The following is a 22126-nucleotide window of genomic DNA, read 5'->3' as shown; positions in this document are numbered from 1 at the left end:
GGCCGAGGAGCAGTAGCACAGTAGGGATGGCTTTGACCTTCATTCGCACCCCTTCTCCCTCAGTGTCTCCTCCTGGTGGGCCCCCCTCCAGCCCTGAGGATCAGTGGGGGTTCACTTTCGCTGAGCTCAGCGACACTGCTCCCTCCCCAATCCCCGTGGCTCTGAGCTGACTGGCCCAGAAGACCAGCAGGGTCTGGGCCAGGGACAGCTCAGTGGCACACCCAGAGCTGGGAGAGAAACTCCCCAGACCCCTCCAGCACCTCTGCCAGGTGGCCTCGGTCTCTTGTCCTCTCTGGGAAGAGGAAGCAAGCCTGATCTTTCTCTCACTTCCTCCTCCCACTGTCAGTGGGCGTGGATCCCTGGACGTCAGCAGGGTCACCCCGTGAGAACCCCCCATTCCTACTAGAAAGACTTCCCACGAGGAGGAGGGCTGCTAGAAGGGAATTCTCACAGCATCTCCTGGCCCCATCCGAACACACGCCTGGAAAGTGCTAAGATCCGTGGTTCACAGTTGTACTGCTCCCCGCACAGCTGTGACTTTTTCATGTATTGTTGCATTTAGTCTTCCTGATAGCCAGAGAAATTGGGGCAGAGGTGAAGTGCCCCAGGGTACCAGCTAGTCCAAAAGTAGAATCAGGAGCCCAGACTTGACCTGTTGCTCAGTGCTCTTTCTACCGCTCCCCACAGCCCCCCACTGCCAACCTCAGTACTAATGCCTCCAACTCCCCTTCCTGAGCTCTCTCCTACAGAGCCCCAGCCTCTGCAGCAAGCCTAGGCTCAGCCCCCGCCAGGCTCCCTGTTTCTTATCAGGCCGAATCAGACCCTTCAGCCCCGCATTCAAGGGCCCTTGTGTCCCCCTCATCAAGCTTGCTCTTCCTCCCCCATGTTCTGTAAATCCTCCCCTTTCCCACTCCACCTCTCATGTACACATACTCGCACACACACACACATTCACTACAGCACAGGGGTATTTACTAGGCAAGACTCTTCACCAAGTCTCAGTCTCCTTGTCTGTAAAATGGGGGTGTGAATAGTATTACCTCAGAGGGCTGCTGGGATACTGAAATAGACGATACAGGTAAGGCATCCTACGTGAAGTTCTGGGCCTCCTTCATGTGACCTGCAGGCATTACTTGTTGCACTTCTCAGCACCTTTCCAAGTCCTCCCAACCCCATCCCCAAGAAGGTTCCAACTCTGCCATTGCCAGTGGAGACCACTCCTTATCTGACTTCTAGCAACACTTAGATATATAAGAAAACCCAAATAGTTTCTGGGCTGTGGAGAGAGAAGAGGAGGAGGTCTGGTGGGTGAGACCTCTACCCCCTTCTCCCCGACTCAACCCAAACACCTTTGCTTGAATGCTCTTTACACACTGGGGTGCTACCTTAAGATTCTGTCTGTAAAAAAAGGATTCTATTGTTAATAAAGCCTGAGACCCACTGGCTTAAAACCCTCTTCCTACTCCAGAAACGAATCTGTACCCTTGGGTTGACCTGAAGTTGTCAGTCAAGGACAGGCTTGAACCTGGCCCTGTAATGAAGGTCCCTACCACTTCTAGACCTCAACCTTTTCAGACCTGGGAGTCTCAACCCCTGGCAGAAATAAGTCCTAAAGAACAGAGATTGGGGCATCTGTGGCTCCTCTCAGCACTGATCTCAGTACCCAGGGCACAGTGGGTGGTGCTGGCCAGGGGAGAGAACAGCTCACAGGCAGCTCTGGATACTGGCTGTGTGTCCTGAGGTGAGTCCCTGCACCTCTCTGAGCCTCAGCTTTCTCACATGCAAGGGGCTGTTCTGGTCCCAGCAGAAGCAAGGCCTGGCACAGTCAGTGCTCAGCAAATAGGAGCTCTCTCCCTGCCCAATCTTCCTCTCAATCAATACTTGCTCCATTGATGGATGAAAGTGACAATGATGAATTACAGAAGATCCTGGAGCCCTGCCCCTTCTTGTGGACAGATGGGGAACCTGAAGCCCAGAGCCAGGCATGGACTTGCCCAGGTGGGACAGTGAGTGAGTCAGGGCAGAGCGGAATGTCTTCTGGGCAGTGTTACCGGGAAGAGATGTGCGGGTTTGGCGGGGGTGAGTGGGAAGGAAGCTGCTGAGGATGGGGTGAAGGGAGCAGGTGGGAGAGAGGGCAGGAGGAGGGTAGGGAACCACAGCCTGCCCCCTCCCTCACCTCCAGCAGGGAGGCTGACCGAGAGCACCTGAGACAGCTGTGGGCTCGGAAAAGTGTCTTAGTCACTAAAGGCTGCGCTGGGGAAAGGCCCTCCTTCCGGTCATACTCATGTCCTGGAATCCTGACAGGGCAGGAAGGCCACTGGGTGACCCTCAGAGTGGCCACCTGTCCTCTCTGCAGTGGACTATCTCCTCTGCCTCCTTCACTTTCCCATGTGTCGGTGAATATGCATGTGCACGCATGCACGCGTGCACACACACCTACACACACACACTAAGCTTTGCTTACGTCCTTCTGGAACCATCATCCTCATCCCCCACTCCTTAGGAAAAGTTCCATGACTCTCCACTTTATTTATTAGTATTATTATTTGTCCTTGCCACACAGCATGTGGGATCTCACTTCCCCAACCAGAGGCTGAACCAGGCCATGACAGTAAAAGTCCAAAATCCTAGCCACTAGGCCACCAGGAAACTCTCACATGACTCTGCACTTTAAAAAGCGGCGGGCCTGTCCCACTACACGTGCTTCTGCAGGAGACACAGGCCTCTGGGCCCAAGAAACTTCTTCCCGAGATCCACCTTCCATCCCTCCAGCTACAGTCACAGTCTCTCTTTTCCTCTTGCTGCCTCAGAGGCTCATCTGGAGCTGGAGTTGGGAGAGGATGGGAGACCTCTCCCGAAAGTGAGGGCTCCTCACAAATTGGAAGAAAGCCGTGGCATCCAGAGGTGATGCCACACTTGATGCTCGGCTTTCCCAAATCAGACTCAGTTTCAGCCCTTCTGGATGTTGATGAAGAAGTGAAGTGAAAGTCGCTCAGTTGTATTCCACTCTTTGCAACCCCATGGACTGTACAGTCCATGGAATTCTCCAGGCCGGAACACTGGAGTGGGTAGTCTTTCTCTTCTCCAGGGGATCTTCCCAACGCAGGGATTGAACCCAGGTCTCCCGCATTGCGGCTGGATTCTTTACCAGCTGAGCCACAAGGGAAGCACAAAGGAAGGGGTGTTGATGAGTGTGTGTTTAAGTGCCATTTCTGCCACAGAAGAAGAGCCTCAAAAAGACCCCAGGAAACCCCCTAGGTCCCTTAAAACTGCTTTCCTTCCCACCATTCAAGTCCCCAGACCTTAGTCTTCCCCCCAGGGCCCCTGATTGGGGAAGCACAGTCAGGAGGTCCCCTAGCGACCGTAAAGGTAGTGCTGCGTATCTAAGGGATGCTAGCTTCAGCTCATGGAGAGAGGAGGGGTTAACCCAGCTTTTGCAATGCAGCCATAGCTGGGCCCTGGGGTCCAGAAACCTTCCCCAGCTACCAGGGAGGAAGAGGCATAACCTGCCCTGGGGGCACCAGGCTCTGGCCCCAGGGACAGCCAGAGAGATTCAGGTTAGACCCCAAAGGCAGGCCCTGTCTTGCAGAGGGAAAAGGGTCACTGTTGGGGAAGGGGTACAAGCCGACTGCCAAGCCCAGTCGGGGACCCCCAGTTCCCTGCAGCCCCCTCTTTGCCCGCCAGCAGCTCTGCCTCTCTCCCTCTCTCTCCTTCCCCCACTGGCGCTCAGCAGATCAATGCTGCCTTTGCTGACAGCTGAGAATCGAGCTCTCCTTCCCGCCCCCTCTGCCGCCCCTCCCGCTCGGCTCCGTCCCCCGAGATCCTCCCGGAGGAACCGGGAAGAGTTGGCTGCGGAAGCGCTTCACCCTGGGGCAGGGCCTGCGGAGGGAGCGGCTGGTGGGGCCGAAGCTTTGGTCGGGGGAAGAGGGGAGGAGGATGGGGAAACACAAAGGACCACCGCGGGCGGGACCAAGGGGGGCTAACGGGAATGAAAGGGCCTCCCCCAAAGCTAGAGAGAGTAGGTCAGGCACCAAGAACTTTCTAGCGGGGAAAAGTCTCGCCGTTTGGGGGTGGGATTCTGTGAACCTTTGCGAGGGGGTCGGGGGGAGACCGTCTGGCCTCCGTGCAGGTTCAGAGCCCACCTCCTAGCACCCGTGTGCCCTGAACCGTGCCCTGACCCGGAGGAGAGGCAAGGTTGCGCTTCAGACCGGCTTGGCGCGGAGCAGGCCCCTCTGATCCGAGGAGACTTTGGGGGCAGCGTGGCCTAAGCGAGGCTCTTCCCGCAGCCTAAAGAAGGGAAGGGCAGAGGTGCGGTGGGTGGGAGGGAGAGCAGACACACCTGAGCCCCACAGTGCTACGCGCGCAGGCCGTCCAGGCAGGAGCGCGCGCCGCCACACACTGCGCGGGCACGCTTAACACACCTCGCACCACGCGCACCGGCGCAAGCCGACGGGTCACACCTCGGGGACACTGCCACCCTCAGCGGGCGGGACCTTGCACACCCATCCACCTCGTGCCCCCGCCCCGCCCCTCCTGACTCAACCCCACCACCTCGAGGAGCCACAGCCGCCCACTTGGCACACACAGCGGGCACGTCTGCATCCACTCGCACCCAAACTCCGCGGGACGCGCGTCCCCTCCGCCACCGCGGCAGCGACTCCTCGTTCCGGCGGCCACACCGGAGGTGTCCCGCCTGCCCCCAGCCCGGCCTTCAGGTCCACGCAGCTCCGCGAAGCCCGGCGCGCGGCTCGCGCCCGCAGGCCGGCCGGCCCCGGCGCTGCCCCCGGGGGCCGCCACCACGCGGTCCGGTCCCCGCCCCGCCTCGGCGGCCTGCGCGGCGGGGGCGTCCTCCCGCCGCCTCCCCGCGCGCCCCCTCCCTCCGCCCGGCCTCGCCGGCTCGCTCGCTCCCTCCCGATTTGGGAAGGCGGCCTCGGGGCGGGCGGGGGCGGCGGGGGCGGGGCGGGGCGGGGGAGGCTGACATGTGAGCGGCGCGCCGGCGGCAGGTGGAAAGGCGAGCGGCATGGAGCGCGTAATAAGAGAGTTGGAGTCGGAAAGAGCCGCCCCAGTCGCCGGGGAAGCGGGCGGTCAGCGCGGGCTCAGTCGGCCCCCCGACTCCGAGCGCCCGCCCCCGGCCCCGGAGCGGCCCCGGCCCGACCCCTAACCCCCGCCGACCGCGCCCGCCCCGGGCCGCCCCGCCGGCCCCGGGTCCGAGCCATGCGCCGCTGAGCGCCCCGCGCGCGCCCCGACTCCGGATCGGACCCGGGCCCCGGCCCCCTCCCGCCCGGCGCCGCCCATGGCCGAGGTCCCCCCGCGCCGGCTCGGCCTGGCCCCCCCGCCCGGGGACGCCCCCCGCGCCGAGCTGGTGGCGCTCACGGCGGTGCAGAGCGAGCGGGGCGAGGCGGGCGGGGGCGGCTCCCCGCGTCGCCTGGGCCTCCTGGGCAGCCCCCTGCCGCCGGGCGCACCCCTCCCAGGACCAGGCTCGGGCTCGGGCTCCGCCTGTGGCCAGCGCTCCTCCGCCGCGCACAAGCGCTACCGCCGCCTGCAGAACTGGGTCTACAACGTGCTGGAGCGACCCCGCGGCTGGGCCTTCGTCTACCACGTCTTTATGTGAGTTTGCGACCCCGAGTCCCCAGCCGCGCCCTCGCGCTGCCGTCCCGCGCGGCCCCTGCTGGAGCCTGGGCCCAGGGGGGAACGGCCGCCCCGCCCTAGCTCCGCCTCCTGTCCCCCAGCCCCGAGGCCGGCCGACCCTCATCGCTCTGCCCCCAGATCTGAGCCCGCTTTCTGATCCCCCTCAGCCTGCTCCTAATCCCCGCTCTCCAAGTCCTGACCCTTGCCTGACCTGGCTTCTGACCTCCCCCACCTCAACTCCTTATTTCCACCCTTTCTCCAACCCCTGCTCCTCTGTTCCAGGTACTCCCACGCCTGCTTCTTGTCCCCCATCTCTCTTCAATCTGGAGCCACTAAAGTGTGGCTCCCTTTTCACTCTTCCTCACTTCTGTCTCCCCGTGTCCCAGACACAGAGGACCCTTTGGCCCTCCCACACTGTCACCCTCTCCACAGCTCTGTAGCTGCAGTAGGTTCCTACCTGGGCTCCCCTCAGAGACGTCCCTCTCCAGGGACGACCTCCACCCCAGCCCAGGACTGGCCCCCAATTATAGGTGTTTGGGAGTCCCCTTGAGCCACCAGGGTTCTGACACTGGCGTGTGCTGACTTCTGTGAGTCTTCACGCAGTCTTCCCTTCCACCCTCAACTTCCCCGTGGCAGCAGTGGGCCATGCCGCCTGCCTTGTGGGCTCGGCCAGCTAGCCTGCCCAGCTCCCGGGCCGCACCAGGGAGCACCAGGCCTGGCTCTGAGCACCCCCAGGGGAAAAGAAAGAGAAGAGGGGTAGGTTTGGAAACACCCAGGCTGCGGGCCCCCTCCTCCCCCTCACCAGGCTCCTACAACTTTCAAAAACACTGACCCTTCTTGGATGTAAAGAGTGAATTTTGGCAGCTCAGAGTTCTGTCTTGGGGGACTGCCTGGCCCAGCCGGGAACATGAGAGGCCCGGCAGATATCAGTTGAAAGACTGGGCCTGGCGCTCAGACGCTCAAAGGTGCCCGAGAGAGAGACCTCTGGTCCCTGGAAACTGTGCCGATATGAATCCCTTATTGCTGTCCCCAGAGAGGGCCTTCTGGTCTTAGGGTCTCCTGGGTGGTCCCCTTGCCTGTCCACTGGACTACCCTACAGTCCTTCTGCCTGTCTGACTGTCCTTCTGCCAGAGTGAGTTTCTGTCTGTGTGTGAGTTGTCCTGTGCCTCCATCTCTCCTGCTCGTCTGTTTTCACCCCTCGGTTGACCTGTCCAGTTATCTGTGTGCCTGTCTGTCCATCTCCCTATCCACCTGACTCTCACTCTTCTGCTTGTCTGTTTCCACCTGTCTTTGGTCTGTCTTTCTGCCTGACCCACTGCTGCCTGCCTCTGCCGAGTCCTAACTGGCCCACAGAATTTCCGACGGGAGGGGAGGAAATGCTGGCAAAGGAGACCCCTGACCACATGGAGGGTAGAGGAAGGGAGCTCTTTCAGCCTGCATGTTCCCTGTTTTGCACCTCGGTGCCAGCCTGCCGGGGATGACAGCCATGGCTTGGTGCAGGGACCTCAGGTGGGCCAGGTAGGGGTGGGGCAGAGAGTTGAGATTGCTCTAGACATGAGGCCAGACTTAGGGTCAGGGTCAGTGGTTAGGAGCAGCCCAATCCCCAGTGCCCATTGGGAGGGCCTGGGTGAATTTTTCGCTGCAGAGAGTGCTGTCGGAGTGCTACGGGTTCTGTGCTGGGGTAGCAGGGACAGTGGCATCGGGCATGAGGGGCAGGGGACTGCTAATTAAGAGCCTCTGCGTTGAGATGCCCTTGCCCACCCTACAGCCTGGGTGCTCGCGGAGTCTGAGACAATCTGCGGGCTCCACTTGGGACATGACTTTTCCAAGGCAAGGCTGGGCCTGGGAAAGCACTAGGGCTCTGAGGTGGGGGTCCTTCATCCCCAGTCCTGGCCTCTCAGCCCCTGTAAAGGTCACTGGGGGTGAAGGACCCGCCTTGTGTCTTCTGGCCAACACTGTCTTCCCCTCCTCTGGAGGGGCCGCTCCTTCCTCTCCAGGAGCTAAATCTGCTGGTACCTTTGCCCCACATCCTGCCCTTTCTGGATGCCAGGAATGCCCTGGCCAGGGCCAGGCTAGTTCTGACCACTTGTCCCCAGGAGCCCAAGGCTGAGGCATCTCTCGGGAACTCTGGGAGATGAAACACGGCATGAAAATGTCTGGATGTTTGGGGATCTCGGGGAACTGGTCATTCATCTTAGAGGTCAGGAACCCCACCTCCTGCATGCTGTGCAGTCTTGGGCTGATCGCCACAGCTCTCTGAACTTTAGATCTCTGGGCCATCAGAGTGGGGAGAAACCCCAGCCTTGTGGGCCTTCGACTTGGATGAGCAATGGGTGGGAAAGACTTTGGTGAGCTGCAGGGGCCTGCGGGAGCGTGAGGGATGGATGGTATTATTGGGCTCAGGGGAGGGGGCTGCTTGGGAGGCCTCTCCTACTCTTGAGGAGCTCCATCCAGATGCAGGGTCACTCCCTGCAGGGTCTTGGGCGAGCCAGGAAGTGCTTCCTACCATTGGACTTCGACCCCCATTGTTCCACTTTTGGTAAAAATCCTTTCCCCATCCCCAGTGACCCTCACAGGCAGCCCAATGAGGGGAGTCCAGGGTACACAGGTAGCTAGGAGCCCCTTTCGGGAGATGTGGGCCCTGGTGGGAGGGGCCCCAGCAGGGAAGCCTCTGGGAGAAGGACTCAGAGAGGAGGGAATGGAGGTGAGCCGGCCCTTTCACCCCAGGGCACACCTTCCTCGCACCTGCCAGCCAGGTCCCTCTGGGCTCCACCCAGAACCCACACCGTCTCTGGCCCCGAGGTGTGGGCGATTGCCCAGAGGACCAGCCCTAGTTCTGCCTCTCCTGCCAGCGGCTACAGCTGCTGGGAAGTGGGAACCCGCTGACTCCTGTCTTCTCATTGAGATCCAGAAAGAGGGACTGCTGGCCCTGCGAGCTCTCCCGCCTCCCTCCAGGCCCTTGGTCCTGTCACCAAGCCCCCACTCTCCTCCCCTGGGCCCCAGTCCTTGATTTCAGCCCTCAACTCTTAACAGGCCCTGCTCTTTGAATTTTGAGAAACACCACATCACTGCCTATCCTGCTTCCGAGCCCTTGGAAGTGATATTTGCTCCTTGCTGCCCCCTGCCAAGGGCCATGCCGGCCTCCCTTTTGAAGTCAGAGGCTGGAAGGGGCAAGTCCGAGCAAAGCACCATCTCCCCTCGTCTTCCCCGCTCTGCTGCGCTGCTGTGGGACTCTTGCAGCTCCCAGCCCCCAGCTGCCCCGAGAACTTTCTCTAAGTGAAGGTTTACACTCTGTAAACATCCTCCGGCAGCCTTGTCCCTGGGGTCAGAAGCTGTGGGAATGGGGAGGGAAGGAGGCAGCGGCAGCTCCCGAAGCCCTCAGCCTCCCAACCCTGGCGTCCCCCCACCTCCCACCCTGACTGTCTGAGAAAGAACATGACCAGCAAAGGGTGCCCAGAGACCCCAGGGAAGGGGCCACACATTTTGACAGCCCCATTTTGTTGATGAGAAAACTGAGGCTCTGGAGACCCATCACACAGGAGATCAGTGGCAGGTGCAAGGGCTGGAGCTGAAGACTCCTGACTGCCTGTGCAGGGCCTCCCTGATGCTCCCTGAGGCTGCCTGGGTTGGCTCTTGAAGTTTGAACTGAAATTGCTGATCACATGTGGATCATCAGCTATGTGCCGAGCACTGAGCTAAGCATCCTCTATAAACCACAGTTGCTGTGTCCTTCAGCAGCCCGGCAAGGTGGGTGCTGGTGTCCTCCTCATGCTGGTGAGGAAACTGAGGCTCAGGAGAGGTCTCGCAATCAGCGTTGGGGAGCCTCAGCCCAGAGCTGGGGCTGCCCGCACTGTCTTCCTCCTGCACCTTGCCTCCAGCCTGCACCCCAGCCCGGGGTTGCTCAGGAGCTGTGCTCCCGCGCCTTTGTCCCTGTGTCCCTAGCACACAGGCAGTGGGGGGTAGGGAGGTGGGCAGTGGCAGGATTTTGTGAAACTGGATGGCAATTGCCCAGCCTCACATATGCAGTCACACTTTGGTTGTGCATGGCGATGGTTCTGCACACACACATCCCCACTATATGCCCATCAGTCTGTCTTACGCACGCACTCTTGGCAACTTGGACACACCTGCCCATGGATGTCATAAGAGCACAGACTAGCACACATCCAAGGGAAAGAAGTCTACTGCACAGCTGCTCCCACCTTTTCTCTGTCTTCACAGACACACACTTGGGTCCGCGCCCCAGCCTAAACCTCTAGGACAGGGCAGAGTCGGTCCCATCTCTTGAGTTTTCTGCCCCTGCCTGTCCACAGCTGCAGGAGTGCCCTTATGGGTCTGTGTGTGTTTCTTCATCTGCCTTGGGCAGCCCCAGACCCATGTGGGAGTGGGTGGCTGACTTCCTAGCACTTTGCCAGCCTTTGCTTCTCCTGAAGGGCCCTGTGGTGCACTGCTGAGTTCACTAAGACACCGAAAGGGGCAGGTACTTGCCCAAGATCACATCTGATGCGTTGGTGGTAGAACTGTGCCTGGAACCGAGGCCTTCTGCCTCTCAGATCAGGACTTGAATGTTTTTGTTTATTTGGCTGCACCTCACACAGGATACGGAGAAGGCAATGGCACCCCACTCCAGTACTCTTGCCTGGATAATCCCATGGATGGAGGAGCCTGGTAGGCTGCAGTCCATGGGGTCGCTAAGAGTTGGACACGACTCAGTGACTTCACTTTCCCTTTTCACTTTCATGCATTGGAGAAGGAAATGGCAACCCACTCCAGTGTTCTTGCCTGGAGAATCCCAGGGACGGCGGAGCCTGGCGGCCTGCCGTCTATGGGGTCACACAGAGTCGGACACGACTGAAGCGACTTAGCAGCAGCAGCAGCAGCACCCAGGATATTCACTGCAGCATGCGGGATCTTTAGTTTAGCTGCAGCATATGGGATCTAGTTCCCTGCCTAAGGATTGAACCTAGACCCCTGTATCGGGGGCACAGGTTCTTAGCAACTGGACCACCAGGGAAGTCCCAGATCAGGGTTTTAGATACGATTTTTCATCGCTCAGCTGATGAGGAAGATTGCTCCAGGAACTTGGTCTTGTGATGGTGAGAGTCTTGGGGTGTGACCCACGGGTTTGTTCTGCTGTTTTTCAGTGTCAGTCCTTTAGGTTGGCCTTTGTAAGAAGGGAAGTGGAGAGGCTGTCCTGCCAGCCTTCGAGCCCTTCTTCTCTCTCTCTCCTTTCCCCTTTCACTCCTTTGCTCCCTCCTTCCCACATTCTCCTTGGGGGGAGGTCACTGGAGCATGTTGGATCTCTTATTGTCTATGGCCCCATCCCAGTTCCATGGTACCTTCGTTCCTTCCATTGAGGAAGCCCTGCTGGATGTCTAACTTCAGTGTCTGTTACTGCAGAAATCTATATTTTCAGAATGTTGGAGCCAGGAGAGTTTCAAGAGGTGATTCTTCTTAGGCTGATGGCAGCACTTTGAGTGGGTGATGAATTTAAGGTTCTCAGAGCCAGTCAAGGGAGCTGAAGTGGCCTGGGGAACAGGGAGGGAGGAAGGCTCTGCAGACCCAGAGGAGCCCGTGTGGGGAACTTCTCCAGACTTGGAGAAGCCAGCTGGAGGTTTTCGCAGCTCCCTTCCTCCGCCCACATGCACACCTGTGGGCCTTTGGCCAGGGCTGACCTTCTTACGGGCTACGGGCCCGGCAGGGAATTCTGAGTGTCTGACAGTTGTGGGGCTGAGATGGATGAACGGGGGTACTTTTCATTTCCCCAGAGGTTGCCCCACCGCGGGTTAAGAGTATGGGATCCGGGTCTGCCAGATTCGGGTTCATTTCTGGTTCGACTCTTGGCAGTTACGTGTCCTTGGGCAAGTTCCTTAACCTCTCTGAGCTTCTGTTTTCTCATCAGAAAAAAATAGGACTCATAATACCTGCCTCTAGAACTGTCAGGGCCAAGTGAGGGGAAGCACCTGAGTATCACCATTATTATGTTGTTGTTGTTGTTGTCATCGCGCTCCTCCCCGGGGAGAGGTTTGATGGATGTCCTTGTCAGCACCGTGAGTGTATCTGGGTCTTCCCCAGGACAGAGCAGGAGCTGCATTCCCCTGGGTTGCGGGGTGAGCAGCTCGCACGGGGAGCCTGAGGACGTGTCTCTGTAGGCGTCTGAGGAATGCTCCGTGGCACTCTCTCTGTTAACCCTTGCAGCCATTACATCAGCTGGGCCCTGTTGTTATGCTCATGCCCACTCGAGGAAAGTGGGGCTGGTGAGGGGATGTCACACACCTGCCCAGGGTCCCGCAGCGAGTGAGATGGTGGCTCCAGGACGCCAAGCTGGGTGCCTAGCATCTCACTGACAGTTCCTTCCTTCACTTACAAATAGCATTAAAGAGCATTAACTCTGTACCAGGTCTGGGGAGGCAGAGGGAGACAGGCATGTCTGCCCCAGCCTGGCGTGTCTGCCCCAGCCTGGCGGTGGTGGGTGGGGGCTGTCCAGTGAGGAGGCTGTAAAGTCTGTCTGGACCACTGGGCTTTCCTGCCTCCTCTCCCGGGGGCTCCCTGAGAGGATGGAGGTGTGTGCGTGTCCGCGTGTGTACAAAGAGGAGGGCATCCATGAGAGTGTTACTGCACAGCTGAGGTCAAACCCTGCAGCTAGCCTGGCCCCAGGCAGGTAGAAGTGGAGTTGTGGACCTAAGGGCACGGGCAGGGAGGGGAGGGCCACCCCCCACTCTTCTGAGCATGCTCTTCTGTGGATAGGCACAGGGCATCCCCAAGGAGATTGAGAGGTCTTGGTCCCAGCACTTGCTGGGAAGATGCCTGCCCCCTACTCCACCCCAGCCCCTGAGCCTCACTGTCCCCCTCTGTAAAATGGGGCTAAACGGGAAAGTGGGCTGGTAAGGGCTGCCTGGCACAGTGGGACTCTGGATGAATGGGAGGAGCCGCTGTCTCAGACCTTCAGCCTTGTAGGGTGCAGGGTGGTGGGAGTTCTCCAGCACATTTTCCCTGAGCCCCACCCCCAGGAGTGGGCAGCACTGACAAGGGCACTCAAAAGACTGCCTGCCTTCTAGCGGGGACCCTGAGGGGCTGGGGAGAGGGTGCTGATCAGGCTTCTGGGGCCCCTATAAAGCCCCCACTGCTGGACTCCAGGTTTTCTGGGCAACTTTTGTCCCTCGGGCAAGATCTGCTTGCCCGGGGGGTTGGCACCTGGGGTTGGCACCTAGTGAGCATGGGAGGGGCAGCCCCAGGCAGCAGACTAATTGAGCTGGGAATCCGTGGGCAGTGCCTGAGGGAGGGAGGCAAGGGGGCAGGGATTCAGCAATTCCTTCCCTTCTGAGATTTGGGGAGCGATGGTTGGAATGGGGTCTCCAGCCCAGGGGCCCTCCCTAATCCCTGCAGGGAAATCTGGGGAACGCTTTCTCCTGAGACTCCTCAGACATTCAGGCCAGGCAGCTGGGGAAGTGGTGGGGAGCTGGAGATAAAGGGACCCACTGAAGCAGGTGAGATGGAGGTCAGACAGCAGGAAGGACTGACTGCTCCACACCAGGAGGCAGAGTGAGATTCCCTGGGGTACCCTTTCCAATGCTGGGGAACCCATCTCTGCCTGGGTTGGACAAGATTTACTCTGCTCATTGTCCCTATCAAGCAAGTGGCCCCTCACAATGTGATGGAAGGAGAGTGGATGGAGCTGCTTGAGCCCCTCTGTTGGGGGCAGGGGAGGAACAGATCAGGCACCCTTGAGCTTTCAGGGAGGGTGGGCACAGGCTACCTCTCTTCCATCCTTGCTTCCCTGCTGCTCCTCCCTGGGAGCCTCAGGCCCGTCCAGGTCACTGTCTTTGGGTTTATTTTTTGCTGGGCTCGGCTGTCCCCTGGGAGGGGAGGGGTAGGGAGAGAAAAAGGGAGAAGGAAATGCTCTGTCAGCACAATCCCGGCGCCTCTGCTCCTGCCCTGCTTGGCCCGGCTGCCACCCTCTTCTGGAAGGACCCGGCCCTGGGGACAATGGGGCCCAGACCCGTGTGGGACCACCTTCCCTGGGGCAAGACCAGCAGGTCTGGAACAGGCCTTTCTCCCCTCACCCTTCCTCCTGCCGCAGAGCATCAAAAGCAGAAGGGCCTCTGAGCTCAAGCAGGTCATGGCTTCACTTTAAAGTTGGGGAAACTGAGGCCAGGAGGAAAAATCCAGCACACCTGGGGCCTTCTCCACCTCCCCTCCGCAATAGGTGAGAGTTGTGCTAGAGTCGCTGAGAACAGAGGGAAGCTGCCTGCCAGTTCCACCCTGTCCTCTGAGAGTTGGGGGCAGTCCCTGGTTTCATTTGCTCATCTAATCTTCCAGCCTCTGGGGACTGGCAACCATCTGGTGGGAGAGACACAGGATGGGGGAGGAACATGTGAACCATGCCTCTCCCCGCTACCTCATGTCCTTTGTCTTCCTTTCTGTTGAAAAATAAATTAGCCCCATTTTACAGATAGGGAAAGTAAGGCCCAAAGTCAACATAGCTAATAAGCTGTTGAAACAGGATTTGAACCCAGGATGTGGCTCCTGGGATGTTGCCCTGCTGCCTCCTTGCTCGCACAGGCCCTTCCCTTGGGCTCTTACCAGGGTTCTGTCAGCTGCCTCCTCCTTCTTGAATATTGGGGCTCCTGGGGCTCTGTCCTGGGTCCTCTTCTCCATGTACAATTTCTGTGTGGGTGAGGGTGTGTCTCACATACTCCTCTGCCTTGGTTGGGAGGAGGGTCACCTCTGTGATGACAGCCTCCCACTCTGCAGTTTCATCCCTAAGCTTCCTGTGGACCCCTTGCCTCTTCATCCGCAAGGAACCTCAGGCTTGGCATTTGTCTCCAGATCTACCCTCCCCTCCCCAGCAGTGACTTCTCTACCCCTAGGGCCCAAGTCAGGAAGCCCTTTCTCAAGCATCCTTGGCTCCTCGCCTAAGAAACAGCTTGGAGTGCGCCCAGGTGTGCCTTTCATACTCCAGATGCTTTCCCTTCTGCCTCAAACTCCCTCGCCTCTCCTGCCCACCCCATCATCTCGAGAACTCCTATCTTTCCTTCAAATCCCAGTTTGAACCACCACATCTTCTTGGAATCACTGCACGCTCCACCTGAAGCTTGACTGGGGGCCCTTCAGAGACCCCTGAGCTCTACTCACCCACTCTGTGTGTTCTGGGCTCCTCTCGGTGGTGGGGGTTGAGCACAGTTCTTGGTTGGTAATCAGTGAATGTTTGCTGAGCCAGGGAATGAAGGTGACATTGAAGCAGGCTGTAAGGATGAGAAGGGTTTTGCTGATTAGAGAGGAGTGGAAAAAGGACCCCTAGGTCCTCTGGGTGCAGGCAGTGAGCTGGAAACGCTTGTGATTTTTGTCCTGAACGCGCTTCAGGTGGCGGCAAAAGCTAGAGAAAAGGCTTTGAGGTGGTACTCTGCTCCTCTACCCTCTTCGCCCTAGGATCCGCAGTCTGATGTGTCCAAGGCCCCGAGGGTCAGGCTATAAAGGTGGGCTTTACCCTGTGCATGATGGAGAGCCTTAGGCAGTGGCAGATCAGGGAGGCACCACTGGCTGGGAGCCCGGGCTTGATTGATCTCTTATCAGAACTAGGGCTCTGCAAACTAGACCACTTAGCTCCCCAGGTACTGCTATGTGGCAGCACTACTCATGTTCCCATTTTGCAGATAGGAAACTGCGGCTCAGAAGGCGGGAATCATGTGCACCAAGTGACATGACCTGGTGGAGTCAGGATTCAAGCCCGTGTTTGTGTGACTCCCAAGCCCAGGCTCCAGAGGGGTCTCACGTGCGTCAGCAGACCCGGGCTTTTTTTCAGTGACCTAAGGCAAAGCTGAGAGAACTAAGGACAACGTGGTGACTTTTTCATAAAGCTAAACTTATTCCATTTAAAGGACTGTCATTTAGTCTGAGATTATGTCCTTTCTCTTATGAAATGATGGGCCTGGGAATTTTTTAAAGAATGTCCTTACTTGGTGAAATAAAAAAGTTGACAACCTCATGCAGTCCCTAAATTGTTTTTGAAAATTCTACCCTTGCGTGAAATCCCTGAGTCTGGGCGCCATCCTGCCTCCTCCCGCCTGAGCATTGGGACCAGAAGTCAGAGACGTCCAGGTAGGAAAGGAAGGATTAGAGGGCTGGCGGAGCTGCCAGTCTGCCCTATTTCTCCTGGGCCTCTGGGCCAGCCTGCCCTGGAGTGCAGCGAGGACCAGCCCAGGGCTCTTGCCAAGACTGGTCTGCATGGAGGATGGGGCAGGTCACCCAGGATCAGGGCTTGCCCCTCAGTTAAAGGAACACTGAACCCAGAGTCAGCAGGTTGGGGATCGGTGCCCACCTCTGCTTCTTAAAGGCTGTGTAACCTCAGGCAGGTGACTCAGCCTCGCCCAGGCTCTTGCTTCCCATCATCCATGGAGAAGGACAGTTATCATCTCTGCCTGCCCCCAGCATCAGGTGGCTCACGGACTACAAAGTGCTGTGAGGAACAGGGCCTCCTGTGCTTCTGCCCTCCCTGCTCCCCAGCGCACGCTCCCTCTTCTCACCCTGGCCTGAAGAGCATGTATTCCAGACTGGCAGTTCCTCAGGAGCCCCTGCAGAGTGGCTGGGGGCCTGGGGCGGGGTGGGGGTGGGGTCTCTGTGACAACCTTACTGGGGCCAGGCTGAGAGGCCCAGAGTTCTAACAGTTTTCATATACTAATGAGTTCCCTAGTCTAACCTGTATGGGGTATGGTGCCAGATATGGGGTATTTTCCACATGCTATTGCACTTCATTTAATCCTTTTCAGAGCCCTAGGAGGTAGGCACTGTCATCACTCTGTTGTATAGAGGAGGATGCTGTGCTGTGCTTAGTGGCTCAGTCATGTCATGTCCGACTCTTTGTGACCCCATGGACTGTACCCGCCAGGCTTCTCTGTCCATGGGATTCTCCAGGCAAGAATACTGGAGTGGGTTGCCACGCCCTCCTCCAGGGGATCTTCCCAACCCAGGAATCGAACCAGGGTCTCCTGCATTGCAGACAGATTCTTTACCAGCTGAGCCACCAGGGAAGTCCATAGGAGAGGACACTGAAGCTTAAATGGTCAGCATGTGCCCTGTCATGCAGCCACTAAGCGGTGAGGATCCAGGAGGACCGCCCTGAAGCCTGAGTGGGAGGGCCTCTGTGATATGAGAAGGTGGAAGCAGGTTCACTGGGCTCCAGTGGGCGAGCCAGGGTGGGCCACACTTGCCGTATACAGAGGGAGTGTGGTCTGGGCTGGGAAAGCAAGGCACACCTTCTCGCTGGGTGACTTCAGACAGTTGCCTCCCTCTCTGAGGTTCAGCCTCCCCTGTTGCTGGGCCTCTCAATAATAATAAAGGTAATAAGAGCCCATGCTTATGGAGGACCTGCTGTGTGCTGACACTGCTCTGAGGACTTGCCATTTTTCCTTTCACTTTTTCCTCTCAGTGACCAGAGGAGGTAGATTCTATGGTTATGCCCATTTTTCAGATGAGGAGGCCGAGGTACAGAGAGGTTGAGTAACTTGCATGAGTATAGGTTGTGGGGCCAGGAGTCAGTCAAAGCCCAGAGTCTAGCTCTAGAGGCCGTCATCTTTCCCACAAGATTATTCCTAACTGGGGGCTTCCCTGATGGCTCAGGCAACCCACTCCAGTATTTTTGCCTGGAGAATCCCATGGCGGGCTACAGTCCCTGGGGCCGCAAAGAGTCAGCCACGACTGAGCACACACATGCATATCTAACTGGCCCCGATGGGCCTGCCTGCGGGGAGGCTGCTGCGAGGACCAGCTGAGCCTTAAGGTTCAGGTTCTGTCCCTATCGCAGTTCTACACTTTCTTGCTGTCTCATTTGGGAAGCCTTGCCTGGCAGTCCTTGAGGGGCTAGGCCCTATCCCAAGAGCTGGGGACAGAGCAATGAATCAGACTCCCCCCTGCTCCCTGGCGGGAGATGTGCCAGGCGGCTGGCAGCTGTCTGGGTGGAATCCTGTGGGGGCCCGGCTCAGAGGAGCCGAGCCCAGCCCCAAACTGGCGGTGACTGGGAAGGCTTCCCAGAGGAAGAGGTTTCAGCGGAGACCTGAAACGTGAGGACAGAGTCAACCAGGCAAAGAGGAGGAGGGAACAGCATTCTGGGCCGAGGGACCAGCGTGGGCAAAGCCCTGAGGTGGGGCTGAACGTCTTGCAAAGAACTGAGAGAGGGCAGGAGAGTGGGAGCCTGGATGGGGCGGGAGGTGTGCTGACGAGAGGCTGGAGCGTGAGTGAGGCCAGGCTGAGAACTGCAGGCTGAGGAGTGGAGACTTCCTGGAGGAGACTGGGTTCAGGAAAGAATTGGGGACAGGAGTGCCATGGGTGAATTGGTGTCTGAGAAACGCCCCTCTGGGTCTAGCAAGGGGGGCAGACTCCTGTGGGGAGCTCTGGGGCTGCCACTGGCCTGGCCTTTCTTTCCCTCTGCCTTCCCTTCACGGCCCAGCCATCTGAGTGGCTCCTCTGGAGCTGCCCACTAACCCTGCCAGGGCCGGGCTGGACCTGGCCTGAAGCCCTAGGTTTTTGCCTGTATGGAAAGTTCAGCTGCTTATGCAAAGCCTGGCCTGGGGGAAGGTGTGTGTGAATGAGCTGAGGGAGGCCTTGGAAGCAGAGTGGGTAGGTGCAGGCTCGGATGGGGCTCTGGGGTCTGTGGGGGTCCCCAGAACAGTGATCTTAGAACAGCCCCACAAGAGCACCTGGGTTTGGCCCAGTGGATGGTGGGGTACCTGGGGGAAAGGGGCAGAGCCCACAAGGCTTAGCCTGTTGAACTCCTTGCTCCCTCCCTGTCTGCCAGTTAGGGTGTGGAAATCACTGACCCCACCCAGCCCCCTCAGTCCCCCTGATGCAGAAACTGGGGCCCAGAAGAGGGCATGCGACAAACTTCGGCTAGTGGCAGAGCCCAGGCTCAGCCCAACAGTCCCAATTGTCCCCATCAACAACAAAGACCCAGAGCAAACCTCTCTGCAGCGCTGGCCTGGGCTCAGGTCCCCTCTGTGTGGTCTTGGGCAGGTCTCTTCATATCTCTGAGCTTCGGCCTCGGGGTCCAAAATGCTACCTCATACTGGGAAGAGCATCACCTCTCCCATTTGAGGCTTTAAGGCCTGCCTGACCCATCATGGGGCTTAATCAATGTTTACTCAGTGAATCTCACTGAATTCTCACAATGCTGGAGGAAGATATTTATTACACTATTTTTATACTGAGGCTCAGGAAGAAGTGACTTGCCCAAGGGCATTCAGCTGAGAAGTAGCTGATGTAGGGCTGGAGCCCAGGTGTCTGGGCACCTGTCTAGGACCCCTGATCGACACGGCTCCTATTTTGAGCTCTCAGTGAAAAGCAGCTGGTGTCCCAAGCAAGCTCCATCCGTTGGTTGGCCAAAGTGTGTGTGTGTGTGTGTGTGTGTGTGTGTGTGTGTGTGAGGTTAGGCTGGCTGGCAGGCTGGAACTCAGCTCACATCAGCCCCTATGCTTCTGTGCTTGGGCCAGGCTGCAGCTGCTGCCCCATGGGGAAGGGACCTTTCCACTTGCCCTCCCGCATCAAGGTTTTTTTCTCGTGGCCTGCCTAGCTGGAGAGAAGAGCTGGTCATGGCGTGACTAACAGGGCACCTGCCAGCCTCTCCCACGTTGGAGTCCAGCCATCTAATGCCCTGCACATGACAGGCATGGGGTGGGCACGGGGTGGGGAGACGGATTTGTACTTTTTTAATCCAGGGGCTGCAGCCCTCTTCTCTCTTGGCCAGGGCCGTGGGAGAGGTTTGTCCCTGGCTGCCACCCCTCCATGCCCAGCAGCCCCAGCTCAAATCCCTGGCAAGCACCCGGCTCCTCTGCTTGGGGCCTCCCCTTGCCCTGCCTGTGCTCCCCGCCCCACCCCCACACCAGCTGAGGCCGTTGGGACCTATGGGGGCAGATGCTGGGCCGTCTGTGATTGGTGGAGATGCAGTGCCCTGCAGCATTTGGGGCTCAAGGATGGGGCAATGGCAGGGAGGTTTGGGGCCCAGGCTGGGGCAGAGTTAGGGAGAGGACCTGATAGGGTGCCGAGTTTTGAGCATTTGGGGCTAATGCTGGGCCACCCCCTTCCTGGAGAAATTTGGCTACAAGTCAGGGAGGCAAATGTGTGGGCCGCGCTCCCCCTCGCTGGGCGGTAAACACAGCCGTCTCCCAGGAGACGGGCCCAAACATCTCGGCCCCCCACGGTTATTTATACCAGGACTCCCTCTCCTTCTCAGGCCTGTTCTGGCCTCTCAATCCACTCCTGAGCTGAGCGTCCTGAGTGGAGGGTCCAGCCCCTGTCAAGGCAGGAGTCCCCAGCAGCAGGCCTGCTTAAACCCCACTACGGACTGGGCACTCACTACCTCCCAGTGGCCTGTCTGCTAGAGGCACTGGGTCTTACTGATCAGAAACGTGCTCATGAAGGCCAGGGCCTGGGGAGGAAGCGGGAATCCTGGGATTGAGCTCTGCCTTGGCTCTAAACTGCTGTATGACTGTGGTCCCTGTAACCTCAGCTTCCCCACAGTTCAGCAGGGGGAAAGCGTCCTGATGGTGCAAACTTTTAAGCAGTAGATCTGGTTCTTTAAAGGAAATGTGACACAGGAGTACAATATATAAATACATTAAAGCTGAGCTGCTCCGGGTGAAATCAAGGGTGGGGGTCCAGACTTCTGCCCACTCAGCCGCTATGGCCCTGCATGCCACCAACCTGGAGTCTATGCATGACCCTCCTTATTCTAGAACACACTCCAGGGGACCCTGGAGTTCCCATTTCAGGGCTAGCACAGGCCTCTTTACTGGTTCACCAGCCCAAGGTCCAGTGTTGTGTGAGTGCTCCTAGGATCAAGAGCAAATGTTTGCAGCCAGTGTAGATCAGAGCAGGCTGGAGCTGCCACAGGAATGTACCCAAGGCCCTTCCAGTGAGGAATGAGCCCAGTGTGGGTGGAGAAGAGGGCACACCAGGGGCTGGGCACTGGAGGGGAGCAGGGGCTGGCTGTCCCCTCTTTGCCAGATTCTAGCATGGGACACCAAGGAGTCAAAGATTTTAAACTCGAACCTAGCCTTCCAGATCGGTATGAAGGTGAATATGTCAGGAAGGATAGAACGTATTTTATTTAACAGCTTGTTGGCTTATAGTGTGTGGGTCTCCATTTGTACTGTTTCCCAGTCCCACCAGTGTTCAAGATGGACTTGCATTGGCTCTCCCACCATCCACCCACCTCTGTTGGAACCCCAAGGTGCCCTTACCCAGAAATCTCAGGCTGCAGAGGACAGTGGGAAACTCCTGACTCACGGATGCTCAAGGCCCTGGAGACCTGGGTCTTCTTGTTTCCTCCCCAGATACTGTCTAAGCTTCTTCTTGGCCAGCCTGGGAGATGTGGAGGAGTCAGAACAGGCTTTACCCTTGATGGATGGATCCTAACGAGCTGTTGTTGGTAGGTTGGGAGCGGACAGAGGTAGAAACTGTCTCTGCACAAAGGGGGTCCTGGGATCCTCAGAGGGGGCCAGGAATCCCAATCAGGGGCTGAGCTAGCATTCCTCAAAGCAGATCAGGGATTCTTGGGGGAAAAGAGGGACCATCCGGAGGAGAGGAGAGAACATGAAAGTCACCAAGGTGGAAATAGACAGGGTATGGAAGAGAGGAGCGCAGGCAATGCCTAGTGTGTGTACAGCCTCAAACTCTGGGCTGAGAACCTCAGGTGGTGAACCATGAGGAGTCATTGTAGGACTGTAAATCAGGGGAGGGGTACTCAGACTGCAAGGTTAAATGAACTGGGGTGAGGATGGGGATGGAGTAGAGTCGTGGGGGTCAGTGAAGAGGGCAGAAGGGAGGAGGAATGGGGTGAGTGCTTGGCAGGACAGAAGTGAGGGGCTGGGAAGAAAGAGTTGGTCTCAACTTTGCCTTCTGGAACCTCCTCTCCTGTGTCCTCCTTTGCCCTGCCTTGGGTCCTGCCTCTTTCTCTCACCATTCTGCTGGGGAGAGGAGCACCTCTTCCTATACCCATCTCCCCAGATAGGTGGCAAGTGGAAGCCCACAGCTGTGTAAGAGGGAACCTGTTCATTCATTCATTCACTCAGCCAATGTTTATTGCTAATCTGCTCATGCACCAAGTCCTGTGTGAGGTGTGGGAAAGAGTGGTGAACAAGATAGAGACGTTGCTTCATTCATGGAGCTTACATCATGGGGAGCTGGGGCCTAGAAACTGTATCTTTCCCTGATGTTCCCCCTCTGGCTGTTTGGCCCATGCCCTTGGATGCCCAGGAGTGGGGCCTCTCTCCATTACCCACTCATTCATTCCAGCTGACCTGGCACCCATCTTCAGAACATTGAGGAGGGGGGTTCAATAACCATGGTCCCAGCCCCAGGGACCACCCATCTCCATGATGAACCCGGGGCCTGGGGGCAGCATCCGGGCTCAGGCCCTAGTCTTTTTCACTTACCTGTGACTTTGAGCCCCTCACAAGAAACTTCCTGGCCTCAGTTCTTTATCATGGGGCTTTGAGAAGTCCCAAGG

At 58.1% G+C, this 22126-nt stretch overlaps 1 protein-coding gene across 1 annotated transcript in view; it reads left to right on the top strand.

Moving 5' to 3' along the window:
* Positions 1 to 5293: 5293 nt before the first annotated feature.
* KCNQ4 (potassium voltage-gated channel subfamily Q member 4) overlaps positions 5294 to 22126 on the top strand; it is a 57247-nt gene continuing 40414 nt past the window's right edge. Inside the window, exon 1 of the mRNA XM_052637073.1 lies at positions 5294 to 5607. Coding sequence (XP_052493033.1) covers positions 5294 to 5607 — 314 coding nt within the window. The remainder of the gene's footprint in view (positions 5608 to 22126) is intronic.

Source organism: Budorcas taxicolor, chromosome 3 (assembly GCF_023091745.1).
Source record: "Budorcas taxicolor isolate Tak-1 chromosome 3, Takin1.1, whole genome shotgun sequence".
NCBI classification, from domain to species: Eukaryota; Metazoa; Chordata; class Mammalia; order Artiodactyla; family Bovidae; genus Budorcas; species Budorcas taxicolor.
This window is presented reverse-complemented; position numbering and strand designations above follow the sequence as displayed.